The 22699-nt window shown below is 43.5% G+C and overlaps 2 protein-coding genes across 3 annotated transcripts; one reads left to right on the top strand and one right to left on the bottom strand.

Moving 5' to 3' along the window:
* Positions 1-261: 261 nt before the first annotated feature.
* Positions 262-10783, bottom strand: spg21 (SPG21 abhydrolase domain containing, maspardin). The gene is made up of 9 exons (XM_030048259.1): positions 10637-10783; positions 8561-8625; positions 7439-7600; positions 6281-6361; positions 5280-5425; positions 5092-5200; positions 2951-3058; positions 1609-1749; positions 262-924 (listed from the first exon to the last, which is right to left on the bottom strand). Exons 2-9 carry the CDS (start codon positions 8621-8623, stop codon positions 802-804), a joined length of 933 nt encoding a protein of 310 aa, XP_029904119.1. The 5' UTR covers positions 8624-8625; positions 10637-10783; the 3' UTR covers positions 262-801.
* An 869-nt stretch (positions 10784-11652) lies between these two features.
* pdcd7 (programmed cell death 7) lies at positions 11653-17251 on the top strand. Of its 2 annotated transcripts, XM_030048227.1 has the most exons (6): positions 11653-12837; positions 13910-14048; positions 14748-14978; positions 15447-15534; positions 16847-16992; positions 17026-17251. In XM_030048227.1, the coding sequence occupies exons 1-6, from the start codon at positions 11779-11781 to the stop codon at positions 17034-17036; spliced, it is 1674 nt and encodes a 557-aa protein (XP_029904087.1). In that variant the 5' UTR covers positions 11653-11778; the 3' UTR covers positions 17037-17251. The 2 variants fall into 2 exon arrangements, with proteins under 2 accessions (XP_029904087.1, XP_029904086.1); XM_030048226.1 differs by having other exon boundaries at positions 16847-17245.
* Positions 17252-22699: the final 5448 nt, after the last annotated feature.

Raw genomic sequence — 22699 nt, 5'->3', positions numbered from 1 at the left:
TTGTGACTTAATAATCTCAGAATTTTTGAGTGTTTTTGTCATAAATTTATGACTTCCTTTCCTTAAACCCAGTGGGCATCTCACCCAGAACTCTGGTTGGTTTCATAATAACGCTCACATAAAAACAGAAACCAACAGATATGTCAACATGAAATATAGTTTATGTTATTGAACCTGGACCAACATGTGGCTGTGAGTGCGGTCCTGTCAAAATAAAAGCCCTGCGCAGCGCCGCGTGTCAGACTCACCACCTCGCTGTGCTCCAGAGGAAAAGCTCAAGAAACAACTTTATTTGATTGCACCAACAGCTTCAGATACATGTCTGTCTGTCTGTCTGTCACCAGTGTGTTAACTCCGGTCAGCAGCAACCTGCCGCTCACCGCCAACATCGTAACAATAATAATTATAATAATGATAATAATACTAACAATACAAAAGAAAAAAGACACTTGAGGAAAACATGAAATTCAGGCAATTCAAAAGTGCAACATCTATCAAATCAGTTTCACATAAGGCAAAATCATCTTCGATCATCCGTCCCATGGTTCCACGGGAGCGGCGTGTTGGAAAGCAGAAGCGGCCGACTACACTCTGTACAACTAGCCGTTATCAAAATATTGCTTCATTTGAAGAGTACAAATATAATCAATTCAACTTGATTGACTGTTCAGCTTCGTAGAAAAAAAAAAAAAAAAAAAAACACAGCTGACACAGCGCTGATCAAACGTCTGAAATGTGGAGCCGCGTTCAGATCCGCCGCCGCTGCTCCGGACGCAGCAGAGGCTTCTGGGAAATGTATTCTCACTGCTCGTCTGCCGAGTCGGCGTCGGCGGGCCGGCTGCGCTGCACCTCCAGCTCCTCGGCGCTCACCATGGCCGGGTTGATGGCGGCGTACCGCGTCCCGTGGAACTGACGCAGGTGAATCTGTGAGGACAACCAGCAGAGAGAACAATCTGTCAATCATTTTCCAATTCATCGATTCACCATTTAGGGGCGGTTTCCAGACTGGGATTAAATTAAGACAGGGCGAGGCCTTAATCTGGAATAGTTAATCATGGCCTAAAAGTGACTTAACTCCAGATTAGTTCCCTCTGAACTCTGGAGTTCTTGTTTACATTAAAAGCGATAAATCCACCAGATCCATGTGTTTCTTGTTTCTGGCGCCCCCTGTGGTGAGGAGAGGTCAGTGCAGCTCCACCGTCTCACTTTTATCAACAAGCTGCTGCTGCTGCTTCATGCAGGTGAACCATCTGCAACTACATGCAACTGATGTGTTGTAATTTAAATTAAGTGTTATTTAATTTTAATTAAAAATTCAAAACAATTTGTTAAAAATTATTTTTTTATTTAATTTGATTAAATTAAAGACAAAATATTAATTCAGGGTCGAGGTGGTTGTTGTCAGTTTTCCCCTTCTAAACCTGATTTTAAAAATTTCCTCCAATGTGAAACCCAGAACAGTGTGTGTGTGTGTGTGTGTGTGTGTGTGTGTGTGTATGTGTGTGTGCAGAGCAGTGTGCGTGAACAGTGTGTGTGTGAACAGTGTGTGTGAGTAGTGTGGTGGTGTGAGCGGTGTGTGTGTGTGTGTGTGTGTGTGTGTGAGCTCACCTGGATGTACAGGTTGACCTCGGCGCTCCTGCACAGGTAGGGGAAGTTGCCTCCCGTCTTGAGGTGCGCTCGCCGGGCGTTGGGATACAGCTTGTACATTTCCTCCTTGGCCTCCAGAGACAGAGCGCTCTGGTCAAACACCTTCACAAACACACAGCAACACCTGTCACTTCAGTTACCTGAAAAAAAAAAAACGCACCTGCAGCAGATTCACCTGCTCAGACTCACAAAACATTTCCTGACACTGTGGAAGGAGACGTCAGAGTGTGTGAGGATGACGCAGGAAGCTGCAAATCAATTCAGGAAACAAAAACACAGACAGACGGCGTTAGACAGCTGAGCTTCCAGGACCGCACGACAGACAAGATCAGGGATCAATTTTTCTGGGCCGATATGATTAGTAACCCTGCACACCAATAACTGATATTTTAGGCTGATATTCAGTTGTAGTAAATCTGAAATTGCAGTGAAAATTACCGTCGAAACTCATTTCGACACACATTTACATACTTAATTAACTAATTATATTAGAACAAATAAAAAAATAATAACAATGTAAGACTGCTGGATAATTAAAAGAAAAAAACTGAAAAAAACCTGTATTTTCAGAAAAAAAAAGACAACTATACTTGTAATTCTTAAATGATATATTAAAGGTCAGACCGGTGAGGCTGGATCAGATTTCTTGTATTTAAATGTCTGTAAGAGAAAGTAAAACTGAAATCTTCAGTCCTTACGGCAGGTCAGTAAAGGCAACACGCTACACCTTAGTGTTTTGTCTTTCTGTTAAACGAAATTTAAGTCAAATTCACTGAAAAGAGAAATGAGAACTGTAACCATATTATCTTTAGGAAATGTGGCCCCGCCCACTCGCGTTTGTCCCGCTGTATTTCAGACTGAGGGGCGGAGTCTGACTGGTTTTCACATCGACTGTCATGCCAATCAACATCAACATCAACAGTTCATTATCAGCCCTAATAATCAGCCGGGACAGAAACGTTTGTCCTCGTTTCCTGGAGCTGCACAACAGTGCTGCTGCTTTTAGGAAAACTCATGTGGAGGACTTTATTGGGCTGATGGAAAACTGGAGTGAAGAAAGTGTGAAGGCTCTGAAAGTTCATGTTCATATCGTAGTGGAATGAATGGAAACCAGCGGCTGGAGGAAAGGGAGGAGGAGTGATGTGGCAGCTCTGAAACCCCACTGCTCGCTCTGGGAGGAGAGCAGAGGAACATTCTGGAAATAAAACTCTGAACATGCAGAAACTCTGGGACGGAGCTTGAAAGAAGGCGATAAAAGTGACATGACATGCAAAGCACGGAGTGAAAGTGATGCTTTTCTTACATCTATGATGGTCACAGCCACGTCTTTTATCTTGTGCGGCTCCACGTACGAGTTCTGACAGTTGAGCGTTAGCCGCGATGCTAACTCGCTTTGGTTCAGACTCTCCAACTGCAGACAGAGAACAGAAAACATGGAGGGTGACAAACTGCTGATCACACACCACACACATCCTCTGATGAACTGAACTGATGTGAGGGTCGATCTGCTCACAGGCTTCAGCACATAATGGCACCTACAGACTGTGAGCTTTCAGCAGTCTTATCAGTTTATTGCAAGCCGCACTGTGCCACATGGATCTGATGAACCTGACATCCAGTTTGATGTCTGATGACCGTACGATGATCACACCGACTGAATCTTATAGGCTGTGATGTCAATATACAAGAAAACATCATCGGCGTACATGATCACTCGGCACCGCTGTAATGCTAAACAATGGAGTTAAGCTTGCAATATAGATATTAATGTATTAATTATCAAGTGATATTAATGTGTTTGGACAAAAATCCAACGAAAAGGAAGAGGAGGAGAATGTGGACGCAGTCATTTTCTTCTTCGTTGGAATCCCAAACATTTCATTTTGCTCGTTTTACCTCCATCATTGGGTTTAGCTCCAGTGTCGTGTTGATCAGTATTGTAATTTTACACTGCATATCTATTGGTTGTTAGCAGACGTAGGTTCTCCTAAATTTCGGAAACTATCAGAATTTTGTCTTTGGTCGCCAGACCGTGACGACGGCCATCTTTGATCCTCTCACACATACCCCTTTTCCACCAAACCGGTTCCAGGGCTGGTTCAGAGCCCGTGCCTGACTTAGCACCAGTTTTTTGGTTTTCCACCGCCCAAGCACCGGCCAAACTGGTTCCAAATCGGTTCCAAGCAAGCACCAGCGGCAAGCAGGGGCTAAACGGGAGCCAGAGAAAGAACCGATGACGTGGCCCACCGCGTCATTGGTGGGCGGACTTACAGACTCAAATAGGAACGGCGAACGCTATAAACGTAAAGCTAAACATACTCACCGTTCGTTCTGACCACGAATACGACGGCAATAATTGTGTTTTTCGCCTCTGGACCGCAGTGTAGGCTTGTAAACACACGAGCAGTATTTGCATCACAACGGTGAGGTCGTCCATGTTTGTTATTGTGATTCCAAGCGAGCGTCTCGCACACCCACGTGATCACGTTTTACGATGACGTAATGACGTGGCTCTGACTTGGCTCCGCTTGGCTTTTGGCCGGTAGAAAAGCAAACCGGTTCTTTGTTGGCACCAGTTAAGCACTGGCTCTGGCACCAGCTCCAAACTAGCACCAGGTGTTTTTTGGTGGAAAAGGGGCAACAGTGCAATGCAGGACTGCTGTTTTGGAGCCACAACGAAAGATACCGCAACGTTTCTTCCACGTCGGTCATCTTTCCTCTGGGACGGCCAAAAATCACACGGTGTGTAGCCCAATTAACACAAATCAGTTTGAAAATTTTGTGTGATGGAGGCAAAACTGGTGCTTTTGTCGGCTAAATAGGAAAAAAAGGGATTTGTTGTTAGTGTATAAATCTTTAAATTTTCAAGCCCACAGTGCTTGTCTGTGGCATTTTGAGTAAGTAAGTAAGTAAGTAAGTAAAATTTTATTTGTATAGATCTCTTCACAGTACTAATACACAGAGTGCTTTACAGTAAAACAGATAAAACAGAACAGTCAGGTGACCGTCAACATCATAATCAATATCGACATCAACACAAACAACAACAACAAAAACAACATCAGTAATAAAGCCATAGCTGTGTGACAGAGGCAGTGCAACATAGGGTGCAAGTGCATTTTTCCACCAGCAATAAAGAAAAAGACCATACAGCTGTACAAATGAAAAAAAAAAAAAAAAAAAAAAAAAAAAGAGCCCTGGAGAGGGCGTAACCTCAGGCCTACGTTAAGAAGGCTTGCTGGAACATATGGGTTTTTAGCTGCTTTCTAAAGCTCTCCACAGACTGGGCAGCTCTCAGAGCCTGAGGAAGCGAGTTCCAGAGGCGTCCAGAGGATCTTTGTGTGATGGATGAAGGGCGTTTTAATGCTAATTAAGGCCTTACTTTTATATAAACAAGTCTAAGACAAGTCTAAGAGTAAAGGGCCCAACTCCTGTCAGTCTTACCCTGTCAACCATGAAGTCGATCGCATCGGCCATTTTTGGGTCCACAGGTCCTTTAGCAAAATTCCCCAGCACGATCTTCTTCAGCATGAAGGCCGGCATCAACCAGAAACTGAGGAGGAACATCATGAAACGTTAAGATACGACAGCGGGAGGTCGTCCGGGACGGAGGAGGTGAGCCGGACTGTTACCTGTTGGCGGTCCAGGTCTGGTTGAAGATGGACGTGTCGCTGAAGGAGTTGCAGAGGATCAGGGAGTGGACTCTGGGAGATTTGTGTGTGCACTCTGCAAACTTCTGAGCCAGGAACCCTCCCAGAGACGCTCCGAACAGATGGACCTTCACACATCAGACCCAGAGAGGAAAGTGAAACAGCAGGGGCCGCAGGGGCACAGAGCATTTCATCCTTCACAGTAAAAGTCTCCTGAGCAGCACTAAAATTTCCCAGCTAGATTCACCAACTTCTACTGAGGAACTGGGAGAACTGGGAGAACCCTCTGACCCCAGGATCGACTTCAGGGTTATTTTAAAAACATGGAGAAAAATGCAATGGGCAACTTATCAAAAAAATGACCCAAAAGAAAGAAGAAATGGATAAACTAGGGAAAATGTCTAGAAAACTGTTACAGGAAAAAAATATTTTCCTTTTTGGCTACTTTTCAGGTCATTTTCTTGTTCTCATTTTTATGTTTAGAGTTTATTTAGTGTAAATTTGAGGGAACCTTTAACCCATTTGCAAATTTTCAAGTAATTTCTTGTGTTTTTTATTATTTTATCTATCGATCTATATATCTATATATCTATCACTACTTTGTGGGTCATTTTCTTGTAACTTAACTAATTTCTTGCAATTTTTCAGGTTGATTCTTGCGAAGTTGCTCATTGCCTTTTCCTCATGTTTTTGAAAGAAATCAAGCCAATTTGCTCAGGTTTCAAAAGGTTAAATGCAGCTTTCACGGGCATTTAATCACAGAATCTGACATCGATCGAGGGTTCAGAGAGTTAAAATAAGCGGAGGGGCGGGGTTGACCTCGTTATTTTGGACCTTACGTTGTTTTTCTTATTGTTCCCCCGACAGAGGAGGCATCATGATGACATGTTTGAAAGAAGTGGTGTCTTGTTAAGTTAACGAAACGTCCCACACGGTGACGGCAGCTTCTTCTTGTAACGCTGAGCAGGAGGACGCAGGCTCACCTTGTCCAGCTGCAGGTGATCCAGAAGTTTCCTGAAGCCGTCGCAGAACTCCAGCAGGTCCCAGTAGACAGGATACTGCAGCTGAGACACGTCAGACACACACACACTTTCATTTTCATGTTCCAGTGAAAACAAAATGTTTCACCTACATCAGGTTTACAATTAGGGATGTGAAAGTGTAGAAAACATAGATAACATTTACTGGGGGGGGGGGGGGGGGGGGGGGGGGGGGGGGAAGAGAAAGATGCCAGGTGACTACAGTTACGACACATGACCACTAGATGGTGCCAAATCCACTAACTGTCCTCCTTCCTATGTGAAACACTGGAGACGAGGTTTTATTACACAGATGCTTTAAGGGTTATTTTACTTCCTCAGTCATAACAATGATTACAGGTTTCTTATAAATGTGGATTTTTTTGTGCAGTGATTTAAAAAAACAAAAAACAAAAACAAAACAAAAAAACATAATTTTCATTTTTCATTTAAGAGTTTCTTCTATAAGTTTATGGTTACAGTTTCCCTTGTTATAATGGCCTTGCCCTTGAGGCAGGTCGAGTTGAGAGAGTTGTCTGGTGAGGGATCCCCCTCCGGTCTCGCAACACGAGGTTAGGGGTGGGGGAAAAAAAACAATTCATTTAAGCATCGCAATTCTTCTTTTCGCTATTTTCTTTTTCTTTTTTTTTTTTTTTTTTTTAATTACTACATCGATTTAAAGTAAATGGTGATGGTATGGTAAAGAGATTGTTTGAAACTAGGCGACTACACAGCCATTTGGGCGGAGCTTCAGTCCGTCCTGGGTCCCCTGCCTGTTTACACCTTTAATGCAATGTGGACAAAAGTGTCCCAGGCCTCCAAATGTGTCCTGAGAGACACTGAGGACTCACATCGCTGCTGCTCACACCTGAGAGCTGCCAGCTGGTGACGGGATGACGCAGGACGGAGGTTCACGCCTGGTGGAAACGGGGTCGAGGCGTTCGGGCCGCACGTCAACAGACACTCACACGGCGCTGCTTGACCTGGCGGACATTTTATTTAGACTGAGGACAGGAACTCTGCAGCCTGAGTGAGGCCAGCGGGAGGAGTTTCATCCTGACATTTTGTTTGGTGTGTGTGTGTGTGTGTGTGTGTGTGTGTGTGTGTGTGTCCTGGACTCACAGAGATGACCCTGTAGCCCCAGCCGGTCAGAGCCAGCAGCTGCTGGAAGAAGACCTCGGCCGTCCCGCTGACCGGCGGCAGGAAGATGATGGGACACCTGATGCTCTTGGGCCCGGCGTCGTACAGCGACCACACCTTACTGTCGTCATCGTCCACGATGATCTGAGCACACGACACACGCGTCACACACACGTCACACACGTGTTCACCACCACATCAACACAACACCTGACACTCCAATCAGCAGTGTCACTTAGACTAATTTTTAATTTAGTTTAATTTGTTCTTTTTTTAAAGCATTCTATTTCTATTCCTTGCCAAACCAGACATTTTTCATCATTTTTTTCAGAATTATTTTTGTTGTTTTTTATTATTATTTTAAGGTTTTTATTATTTTTGTTTGTTTGTTTGTTTTTTTAGACAGGACTCTACACCTATCAAAATCCAAAAATCACATCTTCTCGGGCCAAATTACCATTTTTTATTTTTCATATTTTTGAAAGAACTAAAGGGTTTTTTCAGAGAGCTACATGAACCATTTCAAAATAAAAGACCCCCTGCGGGAACATGGTTTTTGGAGGGTTCATGAGGAAGACTTCTGTTCTGCTTCATCACCAGAATTAATGATGGATATGTGAAGCTGCACTAAGTGATTTCTGACCACTAGAGGGCGTAGACAGCTCAAACTCCACCGTAAACACTCAGTGGCGAGGAGCAGGCAGCAGCTGCCGGTCACACCACGAATCGCTGTCCATAAACCATAAAGTCTAATATTTTATATAATGTCATTTATATATAGAAGTCTATAATTTTTCAAATATTTGGGTCAATTCCTGTTTTTATTTTTATTTTCAGGACTTTTTCGTTGCTTAATTTCAGGTAATTTCCTTGTTTGTTTGTTTGTTTTTTTTTTATTACTTTTTTTTCCCGCTGACTTTTGGCTCATTTCTTGTGAAGCTGCTCGTTGCCTTTTCCACTTTTTTTTCTTTTTTTTTTTTTTTTAGTAAAGAAATCAGATGAGCGTGCTCGGGTGTCAGAGTGGATTTCTTCAGGTGTGTCTCTCCTCAACATTTCTGATGTGAGTGCGAATGTGATGATGATTAAACTCGGAGCGGCACTCACCCTCTTCAGCGGCACGGTGCTTCTGAACCAGTTGTAGTCAGGAGACAGTTTGATCTCCTCCATGTCTGCAACACAAACACACACGTTAACAGGACAGGACAACACACACATTAACAGGACAGGACAACACACACATTAACAGGACAGGACAACACACACGTTAACAGACAAGATGAGAGGGGACAGACAAGCAGAACAGACCGTCCGGCTCTCTAATCGTTTTCCAGGATTTATCAAAAACAGCCGGCGGTTTGTGTGTGTGTGTGTGTGTGTGTGTGTGTGTGTGTGTGTGTGTGTGTGTGTGTGTGTGTGTGTGTGTGTGTTGTGTGTGTGTCAGCTGCTGCTCATGGGAACGAGGAGGCAGACAACTTCAAAACTTTGAGAAACTGAAGGCTCAAACGTCTCCCAGTCAACACGCTGCTTGTTGCTGTGAGGTAAGCTGAACTTTATTTGTAGCTGCAGGTACATTTTTTAAAATTTTATTTTTATTTTTAGTCGGCCTCCTTTTCCACACGCAGCCAGCAGCTCAGGACGGACGGACAGACGTGACAGCAGCTCAGTGCTAAAAGGAAACCCTCAGTTAAAAAAAAAAAAAAAAGAGAGAGAGAGAAAAGCTATTGGTGAAAATAAAACAAGACAGAAATAAAATAGAAAATCAATCAATTAAAAACAAATTAAGAGCTTAAAAAAGTTTTAAAGAGTCAAAAAGCAGCATCAGTGCAGGCAAGGTAAAGGAGAAGATGAGAAAAAATGTGCAATGATCCATAAATCATAAATAAATAATCAATAAATCTCAGAGTTTGGACGGCTGCTGGTCAAACACAAACAGACAGGTTGAGCTCTGTATGAAGCTCTAACACTTCTCTGCTCATTTTTCATTTTTATATTTATATTTCTCCAAAGAAAAAAACAAACAAGCAGCTGTTTCATGACGCGCAAACACGCTGATCAAAGAGTCGGTTTCATGAGTTTCCAATAACCTCCTAACAATGAGCAACTTCACAGGAAATGACCACAAACTAAATCAAATTAAATTAGAAAAGAAAAAAACAAGAAAATGACCAGAGATTAAGCAATAAAGAAAAGAATCTTTAAAGTCAAAAACAAAAATGACAATGACCTGAAAATAATTACAAACAAGAGAAAATTATTAGAAAATATTTTACTTGTGATATAATTTTAAAGATATAATCTCACAAATCATCATTTCTTTTCCTCAGTCTTTTCCTGATTGTTTGCTAGTTTTCCAATAAGTTTCTCTTTTTTTCCTCTAATTTTCTTTTTACTAATTTCTTTCTGATTTTCAGGTCATTTCCTGCTCAGTTTTCCTCACTCATGTTAGTTTTTTTTTTTTTTTTTTTTTTTTTTTTTTCATTTTTAATGCCAGGACTTTTGGCTGCAGGTAATTTCCCTGGTTTGGTTTCTCACTTCTCTTTTCTTTCTTACTGTTTTTTTTTTTTTTTTTTTTTTTTTTTTTAAATTTTAGGTCAATTCTTGGTATTTTGTTTTCAGGCCTTCAGTTGCATAATTTCAAGTAATGTCCCTGTTTTTATTGATTTTTACTTTTTTTACTCTCTCTCTCGTTGTGTCACTAATGTCAGGCTCATCTCTTGTTTGTATTTTTATCTCCAGGAGGTCATTTCTTGGTTTGTTTTTGCTTTTTTACTTTTTATTTATTTATTTTTTTTATCTATTTTTTTGGCTCATTTGCCGTCTTGTTGCTCATTGCCTTTTCCCCATATATTAAAACCCACCCACACACACACACACACACACACACACACACAGGTTAGGAGGTCAGAGTCCGGGCAGCAGGGGGTTAATCTGACTTCAGGCTCCACTCGCAGTAAAAACTAAAAACCTTCATGTGTTTTTTTTTTCTTGTTGTTTCAGTGAAAAGATCCGGTTAGTCTGATTTTAACAGCCTGACGCTCTGCTGTTAGCATTCTGTTAGCATGCTGCTAGCTAGCCCAGCCCCACACAGCGGCTCTGTGGGATTACAGCGGGATTAAACCTCCCGCAGCGTGGCGCGGCGGGGTGTAAGCAGCTGTGAGGATCATGCGGCGGCGGAGTTACCGTGTTCCTGCGGGCTTCTTCACCGTTTCCACGCACTTTTATCCATCTCGGGCTAACATCTCCCAGCTCCCTGGTCATATGACTTCACTTTATCCACTTCCGCGAACGGCCCCTCCGCTTCTTCTTCTTCGCTTATTTGGCTCGTCTCCTTCCTCTTTTTCTACTGCCTCCTGCTGGCCGGGAGGGAACAGGTACGACGACTCATTAGGGCCTTTTTATGGAGCCAAAAAAAAAATAATAATAATAATAATAATGTGAGAAAAAAAAATCTGAATTCTGAGATTGAAGTTACATATTTGGGAGAAAAAGTTACAAATTTATGGTTACGATGCAAAAATTCTGAGATTTCAAAGTCACAAATTTACGAGAAAAAACTAAGAAAAATAGTTTTTCCTTTTACTTTTTGATAAGAGTGTAAAATGATACAATACAAGAGTGGAAAATGATATAATAAAATACTGGCATGGCCAACAATATAATAAATTAAGCAACGAAAAAGTCCTGAAAATAAAAATATAATTTATAATTAAATTATTGCTTGTTTCATCTTTTGTAAAGTGTCCTTGAGTGTTTGTGAAAGGCGCTTATAAATAAAATGTATTATTATTATTATTATTATATACAATACCACTCACGATAACATACTATATAATAAGGAGGTGAAGCAGGAGTATAAATATGACACTATGTGTAGTGTATAGTCAGCAGAATCCAGTCTGAGTCTAAATTTCTAACAAGGCGTCGCTGCCAAGAAGTAAAGCCAGAGCCTCCTGTTTTTATTTCAGTGTAATGTTTATGAAGAGGAGAGATAAAAGGTCATGCAGCGGTTCAAAGAGAGAAAATAACTGCTGTGGGTATGCGGGCTGTAAAACTGTGTTAAGATGAAAAGGTAAATAAGAGATATTCTTTAATGAACAGAGAACCCATCTACTGGTAAATTAAACCAAGAACAGAATTGAACACTAGGTGGCGATATGCACGTTACTCATTTGCTTTACAACCGTTTACAACTCGCCTTTTGACTTGAAGAAGAAGCGGAAGCTGCGTCACGTCAACATGGCGGGCAGGTGAAGTTCTCCGGAGGCAAGCGTCTGTTGAAGAGGTTTTTCAGCTTGTTCCCTTCACTTTTCACCTTTAAAACAATGAACAACTCTTTCCCTCTCGCTCCTCCGGAGAACCAGCAGTCTTTCCTGTACACCGGCGGCAACCCGGAGCCTCCGCATCCCGCCGGGAGAGCGCCGCACGGCCCGGCGGCTCGCCCGCTAACAGCCCTGCCTCAGCGGCCGCCGCCAGCCGACCCCGGGGCCTGCCGGTGGTCCGCTCCGCCGGGATTTAACGGACATAATTTTGGGTTTAGACCGCATTTCCCACCGCCTGGACCCGGGTTAGACAGTTATGGAAGACCTCGGCCTGCGTTCGGCTATGGTTTTGATCCGTCCGTCCCTCCGCCTCCGTTCAGCGGCCCGCCTCCCGGCCACTTCCCCGGGCTAGACCCCGCCGGACACGGGAGCACAAACAGCAGCAGCGTGGGGGCTGCGGGTGTCCACCGGCCCGCTCCGCATCCCGGCGGGCAGTACGGGGCAGAGCCAGGGTTCCTCAGGCAGCAGGACTACACAGACCTGCCTGACGGACAGGCTGCAGCCCCGCTGGACTTCCCCCCACCTCCTGTGTGGGGTAAAACCCCAGAGCAGAACCAGGGCAGAGCCGCAGATCCGCCTGCTGCAGATCAAGAGTTTGCTCAGAAGGTACAAGACCATCAGTTTATCAGGCGCTTCCTCAGCAGCAGAAACAAAAGCAGAGCCGGCAAATCTCCGGAGCCCCGGCGGCAGAGCAGGGTGTGTGTCCCCGGGATGAGAGCGGCTCTGTACGGAGCCCTGCGGCTGGTGTCCGACCTGTCCGCCGCATGTGAGGCCCTGAAGCGCAGCCTGCACAGCGACACGGAGTGGGCCGAGTCCTACACGGCGGCTCTGAGGCTGCAGGAGGAGCTGCAGGAGCGGCTCGGGGCGCTGGGCGACAGGGAGACTGTGTGTCTGCTGAAGAGGAAGCTGAGCTCTGCTGCTCAGAGGAGGGAGAGGAGGAGGAGGAGGAGGCAGCTGAGGGAGGAAGAGGAGGAACACACCGAGAGGAAGGCCGCTGAGAGAGAGGCACAGATAGACAAGTGGAGGATGAAGAAGATCCAGGAGGTGGAGGAGAAGAAGATGGTACGGATTAAATCCACTCTGATTTTGTGTGTCAGCAGCAGGTGGCGCTGTACACTTTCCTTATTCACCCTTTTGACACCTGGGCGTTTTTTTTTTTTTTTTTTCCCCAAAAAGGCAATGAATAATTTAATAAATGACCTAAATTACCAAACAAAGAAAGTATAAATAAATAAATAAATAAATAAGCTAGGAAACTACCTGAAATCAAACAACCAAAAAGGTGAAAAAATGACCTAAAAAACAGCAAAAAAAAAAAAAAAAAATTCCTCTAACATAATTCTAAAGATATAATTAATAACCATAAATCTAGTTTTCTTTCAATTTTCCCTACTTTTTTGATAAATTTCTAATAACCTTATCTCACCTTTTCCCTAGTTTTTCTTCTCTTTTTCTTTTTTAAGTCTCTCCTTGCCTTTTTTCCAAGAAGCTAGGCCAATTTGCTCAGGTTTCAGAGGGTTACATGCTGCGTTCAGACGCTTGCACACCTTTAACCTTTTGAAGAGCAGATGCGTTTGTTTAAAAAAAAAAAAAAAAAAAAAAAGCTTCATCACGATACGATATTACATCGATTCTTTGTACAACGATATGATATTTGCCGATATTACAGATTCTGCCATGATATGATTTCGGATGGACTCAGGGGCCTGCGGTCGATATGAGACGACACAGTATTCCCATTAACAGGTTTAGTTTCTGTGTTTATATGAACTCACAGAACAGCTGACATGATGCTGTGTTTGCTGTCCAGCAGCTCAGCTCCGTCCGTCCTGTTTCCTGGGCATCATATCTCCTAAGAGCGTCGCTGCACACAGTGTGTTTTATCTTTTCTGCTAAATCCAAAGTGTTTCCACTCAGCTGACTTAGTTCCTCCTCCTCATCTTTATCTCCCACGCCTGCCATTATGCATCGATCCAGTTGCATGGATGGATCGATGCACCGTTACGTGCAGCCCTACTGACCAGCAGCCAATAAAAAAATATTAATTTACTGATGAGCAGAGAGGAGGAGGACAGTCTGAGTGTCGTGTTTGACGGTATGAAGTGTGTGAGATGCGGCTTGTTGTGGTCACCAGGAGCAGGACCTGAAGCGGGCGGCCGACTCGGTGCTGTGCGAGGTGCGCAGGAAGCAGGCGGACGTGAAGCGGATGCAGGACGTCCTGCGATCTCTGGAGAAACTGAGGAGGCTGAGGAAGGAGGCGGCGTCCAGGAAGGGTGAGAAATATGACAGGGCGACTCGATTTAGGGCCTTAAATCACTGAGACCCACAGCTCCAGGAGGGAAAACACCGGGACCCTGGCAGCGGGAGAGAAAATAGTCCCACACAGAGCGACTGGGTTTTACTGTCAGTGGGAAGATTTCCTCAGCTGATCATTCAGTTCAACCACAGGATGAATCCACAGGACCTGGTTTAATCCACAAAACAGTTACCACCATACATCACTGTGGAAAATATATATATTAAGTTGAATTGAAATGTAAATGAACAGTGATACTTAAAATATTAACAAAAGCTGACAGTAAAAAATATTATAACTGAAATGTGTGACAAAACATTGTAAATAAAATATTTAAGTGCCATGGAGACGCCCTGCCCTACAAATTTTTTTTCCTGCATCTAAGAAAAAATGTTTGTTGGGTAGATTTTTCAGAAAAAAATAAAATAATCGTCCAAAAATTATCATTCCTACTAAAATGGTGAATCATATCACAGTAAAATTAATCACATTTATTTTGCCATATTGTTCATTGTTCATAATTAATAGTGATATTTACAGTGTACAGTGTATTACAGAGTCATTACAGTGTAAATTAAAAGGTGATGTCTGTAGTTAAAGTAAGCGGTGATGTCTGTGCTGCTCCTGGTAGTTGAGTGAGCTCCAGTCGCCGTGGTAACGTGGCGCTCTGCTGCAGGTATCTTCCCGGACAGGGAGTGGGACGAGGCGTTCGGCGGGCGCCTGGAGCAGCTGCGGGCGGTGGCGAGGCGGCGCACGGAGCTGTACGGCGCTGAGGAGAAAGCTCTGAGGGTGATGCTGGAGGGGGAGCAGGAGGAGGAGCGCCGCAGGGAGCGGGAGCGCCGCCTCCGCAGGGAGAGAGAGCGGCTGCTGACCAGGAGGCGGGAGCTGCTCGCCGCTCTGTTCGGAGGTGAGAACGCCACGATGACCTGCAGCTGTGAAAACCAGTATCTCAGTATGAGCCTGGTGTGAGCTTTACTGCTCATATCTGACCGTGAGGGGGGAGGGGCGGGGCAATCTGAGGAAAAAAACCTCTGGAAATTTATGAGAAATAAACTCACCTTGACTCTGCGAGGTTGGATCTCAGAATTTCACATTTTTCTTTTTCCTCTCAAATTTGTGATTTAATCTTACAAATTTTGTGGAGGTTTTTTTCCCCTCATACATTTGTGAGTTTTTTCTCTTAAATTTACCCCTTTATTCTTAGAGAATATCCGAGTATTTTTTCTTCTATATTTATCACTTTACTTGGAATATTTCCTCCCTTTCTCACTCCATAATTTCCCCCCCTATAATGGCCCTAATATGCCATCTTATACTCACGTTATTGTAAAAAAATAAAATAAAACCTTGTTGCTGACATGATGTGTGTCTCCAGACGAGCAGCCGGCGGATCTGGTCCTGCAGCCGTTCAGGGATTACTTCACCCAGGCTGAGCGCTCGCTGCCCGCTTTACTGGACATCAGGTTTGTGTCGCTTCTCTTATGATTTAACATCAGACACTCAAAAATACAAGGAATAATACAAATAAACTAACTGTTGTGCAAATTCCCTCTGTGCAATAATCCATATTCAATACCATACTTATGTGCAATAACCTATAGTGCAATAACTCCTGTCCATGTTTGCACTTGTACATATATTTTTTCTTTCTTTTTATTCTATATATATTTATATTTATATTCCTTTCTTTATTTTTCTTGACTATTTGCTCTTTTTACTTTACACTTGAGTGGGAGTTGTTATTGTAACAAAAAGTAATTTCTCCCTGGGGATCAATAAAGTATTCTGATTCTGATTCTGATAACTGCTTTGGCACTTTCTGACCTGCAACAGCACGCAGGTAAACTCAAGGCGGACGCCCAATAAAAAAAACACTTAAATTAACATTTTTATCTACATTTTGAAACATTGGCTGCTCATTACTTCAAACTTCATGTGTTTACTATATTAGGGTTTTATATATTTTAGGGTTTTATTATTATTTTATCATTTCCATTATTTAACCTTTAGCATATTGTATTTGTTGTGCTGATATTATCTGACTTTATTCTTTGATTGTATAGTTTATGTCTGGCCTGGCTCCTCGGTTACTGCAGTTTGTTTAGTGATTCTGTGTAATCCTAATCTTAATGTGTAGAGCACTTTTAGTTTTGACTCTTTGAAAGGCACGGACGAGACGGAGCCGGTTCAGGTGGTCGCTTCAGTGCCTCGTGAGCGTGAGGTTGGATGCCCAGAAAAGGGCTTTAGTCTGACCAGAAGCCAAAAAAAACCCAAACGCTAATTTTATAAAGACATGAACGGAGAAGAGGAAGACGGTCTTGATGACGTTGGAATCAGACACTGGGACGGCGGATCAGGATCGCTGAGACAAAAAACTACAGGGGAGGGGCGGAAATGTTCAGAGAAAAAAACCTTCTGAGATTGAAGTCGTAAATTTACGAGAAAAACTTTGAATTTTCTGATACACGGCAAGAGGCAGCAGAGTCAGCACAGGTGGAGCGTTTAGAGGTAGAAGAGGAGAAGAAAGGGAAGTAAGAGTTTTTTTCTCGTGAATTTACAACTTTAATCTCAGATATTATGTGTTTTTCGTGAAGTGTTCCCCCTCCCCCTCTGCCCCTGGCTTGATATTTTTCCCTGCCTGCAGTGGCCCTGACCCGCCGTCACTGTTTGGTGTTTTTACTGGAAAAACCACTAAAACCGTTCATGATGATTGGTGACCAGCCGTGTGTGTGTGTGTGTGTGTGTGTGTGTGTGTGTGTGTGTGTGTCCTGTCAGGAGGCAGTGGGATGCGTTCCTGGTGGCTGCAGATCATCCGGATGGTTCCTCGCTTCCTCAGGACTGGATCGTCCCTGCACCTCCATCTGACCCGGCCTGGGCCTCCGTCCTGCACAGCGACACAGACACACTGACAATACTGACACACACGCCGACAATACTGACACACACACACCAAAACACACACTGACACACTCACTGACAACACCGACACACGCATTGACACACAGCCACACACACACCAACACACTGTGTTTTGTATCTTTTCCTGTTTTAACCTTAAATCCTGATTCTTCCTTCACTCTGTTTGTCTGTCTGTTATTTTGCTGTCAGTCAAAGCAATTTGTAAACTCGGTTTCTAAAGCTGCTATAGAAATAAAGATTATAGTTGTATTGTTATCATTATTATTAGAATTGTTATTGAACTTGCTTCTGAATCAGAAGCTGATCTGGTTCCTGTTGATGTGACGCTGTGTGAATCATGTGGCTCCTTTTTAAATGAACATCTGTGTAGAATACGGTCACACAGAAACGTGAATCAAACTTTAAAAAGGTGACATTGACCAGGACTGTTTTTGGTGTAAGGGCTATTTTCAAACACCTCACCGTTTTTTTTATAAAATCACAGTTTAAAGTTTGACACATTTTCCCGCCTTTTTTCAGTTTTCAATGTGTGTGTATGTGGAAGCTGTTAAGCAGCTAGAGTGCAGCTCTAACTGACAGAGTGGGGAGCCGGGGTGAGGATTATCCAAAAAAATATAAAATGTAAATCGCCCCCGCGGGCACATAGTTTGAAGCACGCATGTCATTTTTCCCAAAGTGGTAGAGATTCATGTCCTCTCTCACACGATGCATCTACTTTTACCATGAGACCAACAGAATTTGAATGGCGAGCCTCTAAAGACAACATGCCCCTTGGTTTTCCCCAATAGGCTTCAATGTTATTTTTCAGGAGAAGAACAGAGCCGTTTCTGTTTTTCACTGTTTTTTACATCGCTCTCCTGTCCACATTTTAGACCCCAGCGGGGTGTACTACGAAGCAGGTTTAGTGGGTTAGCAGGTATGTTGAGTCTAAAGACAGGCTTTCCTGTATCACGAAGGTGGCTCTCTTTTAACCCGGCTAGATCACCATGGTAACCAGGTTATGAGTTTAACCGTCCGGCTATAAAAGCGGCGCTATCTCACCCAGGTGAAATCACAAAATAATTTTTGTCTGGTGATTGGTGACACAAATGCACAATGCAGGTCTACTATTAGTGGTGCACAGACTTCACGTTTGTTAGAAATATTCCGTTGTATCACAGACTTTGTTATAGCAGCCTACTTTTTTTTAAAGGAAACCCCTTATATTATAACGGTGACGTCACGGCATCCGAAGGTGCTGATTGGACGGGAGCAGCCCGTGGTGATTCAAACGCACTCCAAACGCCACTTATTCCCATTTAGAAAAAAAAGATTTAACAAAAAAGGAGCAAACAAACATCAACAGAAATGGCTCCATAATTCTAGTTCAACTTCAGATGTAACGAACAATTATCTGAAATTACTGACAAGGAGCTCAAAGCAGCAGAAAGAGTGGTCAAAATTGTCATGTAACCATGGTAACCAACCGACACTGCTAGACTCACCCACACACACCTTCAGTCACCTGACTTCACCTCAGGCTTTACCTCCAATTCCTAGACAGCACTTAGTCCAGTAATTTTAGGCCAAAATTGGGGTCAACCTAGGACAAATTGCAAGAGAAGCAAACTCAACTGATTTTGTATCCTCAGTTTGTCCTGAGTGAGGGAAAAAAAAGTCCCAAGAAATCCCATTGGTGGAAAGTTTTGAAAATCACCTATTTATGACCACATATTACCAAAAAACACTGTTTTTAACACACAGGGAAAGGGGTTCAAAATTTTACTTTCAGATATCACTATAAAAATTCACAAGTTGATTACACACACAAAGACAAGAAAAAAAGTCTATTACAAGTTCTTTGAATTATTCTGTTTACACATGCATATCACACATTACCTGATTTGATATGTGCTAATAAGGAATATAAGGAATAAATGCCAGAAGAGACATTTAAACAGTAAATTAAAAGGTCACTATATATATAGTAACCTTGAATTAAAAGGTTACTATATAACAGTGAATTAAAAGGTTACTATATATATAGTAACCTTTTAATCCACTGTTTAAATATCTGTTCTGGCATTTATTCGTCATATTCCTTATTAGTGCATATCAAATCCATTTCTGTTGATGTTTGTTTGCTCCTTTTTTGTTAAATCTTTTTTTTCTAAATCAGAATAAGTGGCGTTTGGAGTGCGTTTGAATCACCACGGGCTGCTCCCGTCCAATCATCACCTTCGGATGCCGTGACGTCACCGTTATAATATAAGGGGTTTCCTTTAAAAAAGTAGGCTGCTATAACAAAGTCTGTGGTACAACGGAATATTTCTGACAAACGTGAAGTCTGTGCACCGCTAATAGTAGACCTGCTTTGTGTATATGTGTCACCAATCACCGGACAAAAATTACTTTCACTGATTTCACCTGGGTGAGATAGCGCCGCTTTTATAGCCGGACGGTTAAACTCATAACCTGGTTACCATGGTGATCTAGCCGGGTTAAAAGAGAGCCACCTTCGTGATACAGGAAAGCCTGGCTTTAGACTCAACATACCTGCTAACCCACTAAACCTGCTTCGTAGTACACCCCGCTGATAGGAGTTACCGTTTTGGCACAAATTGGCTCAGAGTAAGTGCTTCTCCAAGCACGAAATCTGCTCTCTGACGGGCATTTCTGTTACGTTGCCTAGTAACAGAAGTGCATGTACATATTGCTCTTCTGTCAAATTTCGGTTCGCCACTCCTCCCACAGTTTTGAAATAACCGATGACATTATTATTATGAAAAAGTGTGTCTCAGTCAGGAATGGTGTGCTATGACTTCTGTATATTTCAGGAGTTACCATGGTGACAAAAATCCCAAAAAAACTGCGCAAATGTCCCATCCACAATGAATGGCCCACATTTCGTAAGGCCCGTACTCCTACACCATCGAGAATACCTGAACACAGTTAATGTACAAAATGTGCGGATCGGTCAGATCTCCTAGCCTGCAAATTTTGGTTGCGATCGCAGTTACCATGGCAACATAAAAAGATTTCAAAAAATCCCATAGGACATGAATGGGGACTTTGAAGCCACATATCTCGGTCATACGGTCACGCAGAAACGTGAATCAAACTTTAAAAAGGTGACACTGACCAAAGTCTTGGTTTTTCAAGAATGTATGAATGTATTGGTCAACTTTGATAGTTTTTGATCAGTCCTTGTTGAAGAATCATCCTCACTTTAGAGAGGTAGCAGATACACACTCTGCCACGCACATACACTACATAGCTGAATGTAATTCACTTTGTTCATACATCACTATTCTTACTTTTTAGTGATTCAGACAGAGGTTGGACGGTAACAGCCCCCTGGCAACGGCCCCTGAGGCACTCCCAAAATTTCCACGGGGGAATTTTCTAGTTATAGTTTTTATTTTATAACCTGCTCTGGACCAGGTTATGTCCAGAGTTTCAGCTTCAAATTTACTTTTTTCCTGTTTGCTTCAGGTGATACCTCTGTTAACCCTTTAAATTTGACGCTCAATATCATCCATAAAATAGCAGAATAATAACCCACAGCAGCTCCGTCCCATTGCGAGGGAGATTTTCATGCTTGGTCTTTATTTGCTGCCAGCTTCATTTGACACTGCTGGTACAGCATCTGATAAAACACCAAGTCTATCACACACAGGCCCGATATTATATCAGTTAAATCTATTTTACTTGATATTGACAAAAACTACAGTGATTTACATGGATCCTTCATTATAGGATAGTGTGAGTCTCTAGAGTGCAATGTTTAATTAATAAAAATTAAACTGGAAGATAATTTACCAGTTTTCACAATCCACAATTTTCTGCTAACATTCTTCCCTGGCCTTATTTGGGGCCACAGTCATAATTTTGTAGTTTTTGTAGGTGGCAGAAGAAGAGTCACACGACAGTTCTTTAATGTGAAGGTGCTCAGAGCAGAGACCCGGGCTGCACAGAGCCACCATCCTGATGCCAGGGGGCCTCTGACTGGGCAGGTCAGGGTGGAGGTCAGGGGCTGCAGGTGTGGGGTGGAGGTCAGGAGCTGCAGGTTCGGGGTGGAGGTCAGGGGCTGCAGGTTCGGGGGGGAGGTCAGGGGCTGCAGGTTCGGGGTGGAGGTCAGGAGCTGCGGGGTGGAGGTCAGGAGCTGCGGGGTGGAGGTCAGGAGCTGCGGGGTGGAGGTCAGGGGCTGCAGGTTCGGGGTGGAGGTCAGGAGCTGCAGGTTCGGGGTGGAGGTCAGGAGCTGCAGGTGTGGGGTGGAGGTCAGGGGCTGCAGGTTCGGGGTGGAGGTCAGGAGCTGCGGGGTGGAGGTCAGGAGCTGCAGGTTCGGGGTGGAGGTCAGGAGCTGCAGGTTCGGGGTGGAGGTCAGGGGCTGCAGGTTCAGGGTGGAGGTCAGGGGCTGCGGGGTGGAGGTCAGGGGCTGCAGGTCCGGGGTGGAGGTCAGGAGCTGCAGGTTCAGGGTGGAGGTCAGGAGCTGTGGGGTGGAGGTCAGGGGCTGCAGGTCCGGGGTGGAGGTCAGGGGCTGCAGGTCCGGGGTGGAGGTCAGGAGCTGCAGGTGCAGGGTGGAGGTCAGGGGCTGCAGGTCCGGGGTGGAGGTCAGGGGCTGCAGGTCTTGTCTCACAGAGAAGGCCTGGCTCGGCTGAGCTGGCGTCACCGTGCAGCCCTCAGGAGTGTCTGCATGCAGCTTTTGATCACAAAACTGTGAAGGTCTGACATCATTTCTGGTCAAAGTTTGTCTCTGCTCTCCTGCTGTCGGGTCAGTGATCTTACTGATGAGCCAGACGTTGAGCAGACTGCTGATGGTGTGGGGAAAATATGGCCAGTAGGGGGCACTGCAGGCATCACTCTCCCCCACCAAGAACGGCTGAAGGGAAACTCTTCTGTCCCCATCCCTCCGGGTCACAACAAAGGCAGAGGTGGCTGCAGAGCGTCAGCCTGACTTCCCCTCTCTGACATCACGGCTGCTGAAGCCACAGCAGCCTCTGAGGTAACAGCAGCACTTACAGTAACGAGCTTAATTTGTCTAATGCCGCTCCAAACATGATGACAAACAGCCTCACGTCAACAGGAGGGGATGAAGAGAAGAAACAACAGAAAACCCACACAAATGTAAAGTGAGATACAGAAATAAAAAAGAAAAGCCCTTGATGTGATTTAAGAAGAAATTTAAAAGACAATTCTGAGCTTCTCAGGCAGGAAACAGGAGGATTATACGAGTTTAGTTGATATTATTCCCATCATGTGAGTAACAGAAAATGTACTGACTATAATTTCACTAAATGGTTTTAGTCATTTATCAAGAATAAAAGACAAACATCTGATTTCAGATTCACAAAGATCACTAAGATGCACATTAAAACAATAAAAAGTATGAGGATAAACTAAAATAGATAAACATTTCACAGAGCAGTAAAAGGCAGGGTTGATGCGCTGGTGTAGGAATAAAAAGAAAAGTAAGTACATGCCACCAAGCCAGTCCAAATAAATCGGTTTTTAAAGTTTTTTTCCCCTCTGGGGGGTAAATATCAAGCCTGTCTGCTGTGTGTTTGTTGCATTTCTCTCCTGTGCTTGATGTAATTCTGCATTCTGTGTTATTTTCATGAGCCGGCATGCAGTTTCTCATTGATTGATCGGCTACAAATTGATCGATTTCAAATAATAAATCAGGAAGCAGCCTAAAATATCCATGTGTTGTCTATTGTTGTAGTAAAA

This window comes from Myripristis murdjan, chromosome 3, assembly GCF_902150065.1.
Source record: "Myripristis murdjan chromosome 3, fMyrMur1.1, whole genome shotgun sequence".
NCBI classification, from domain to species: domain Eukaryota; kingdom Metazoa; phylum Chordata; class Actinopteri; order Holocentriformes; family Holocentridae; genus Myripristis; species Myripristis murdjan.
The sequence above is the reverse complement of the archived record's forward strand: the minus strand, read 5'-3'. Positions and strand labels throughout refer to the sequence as shown.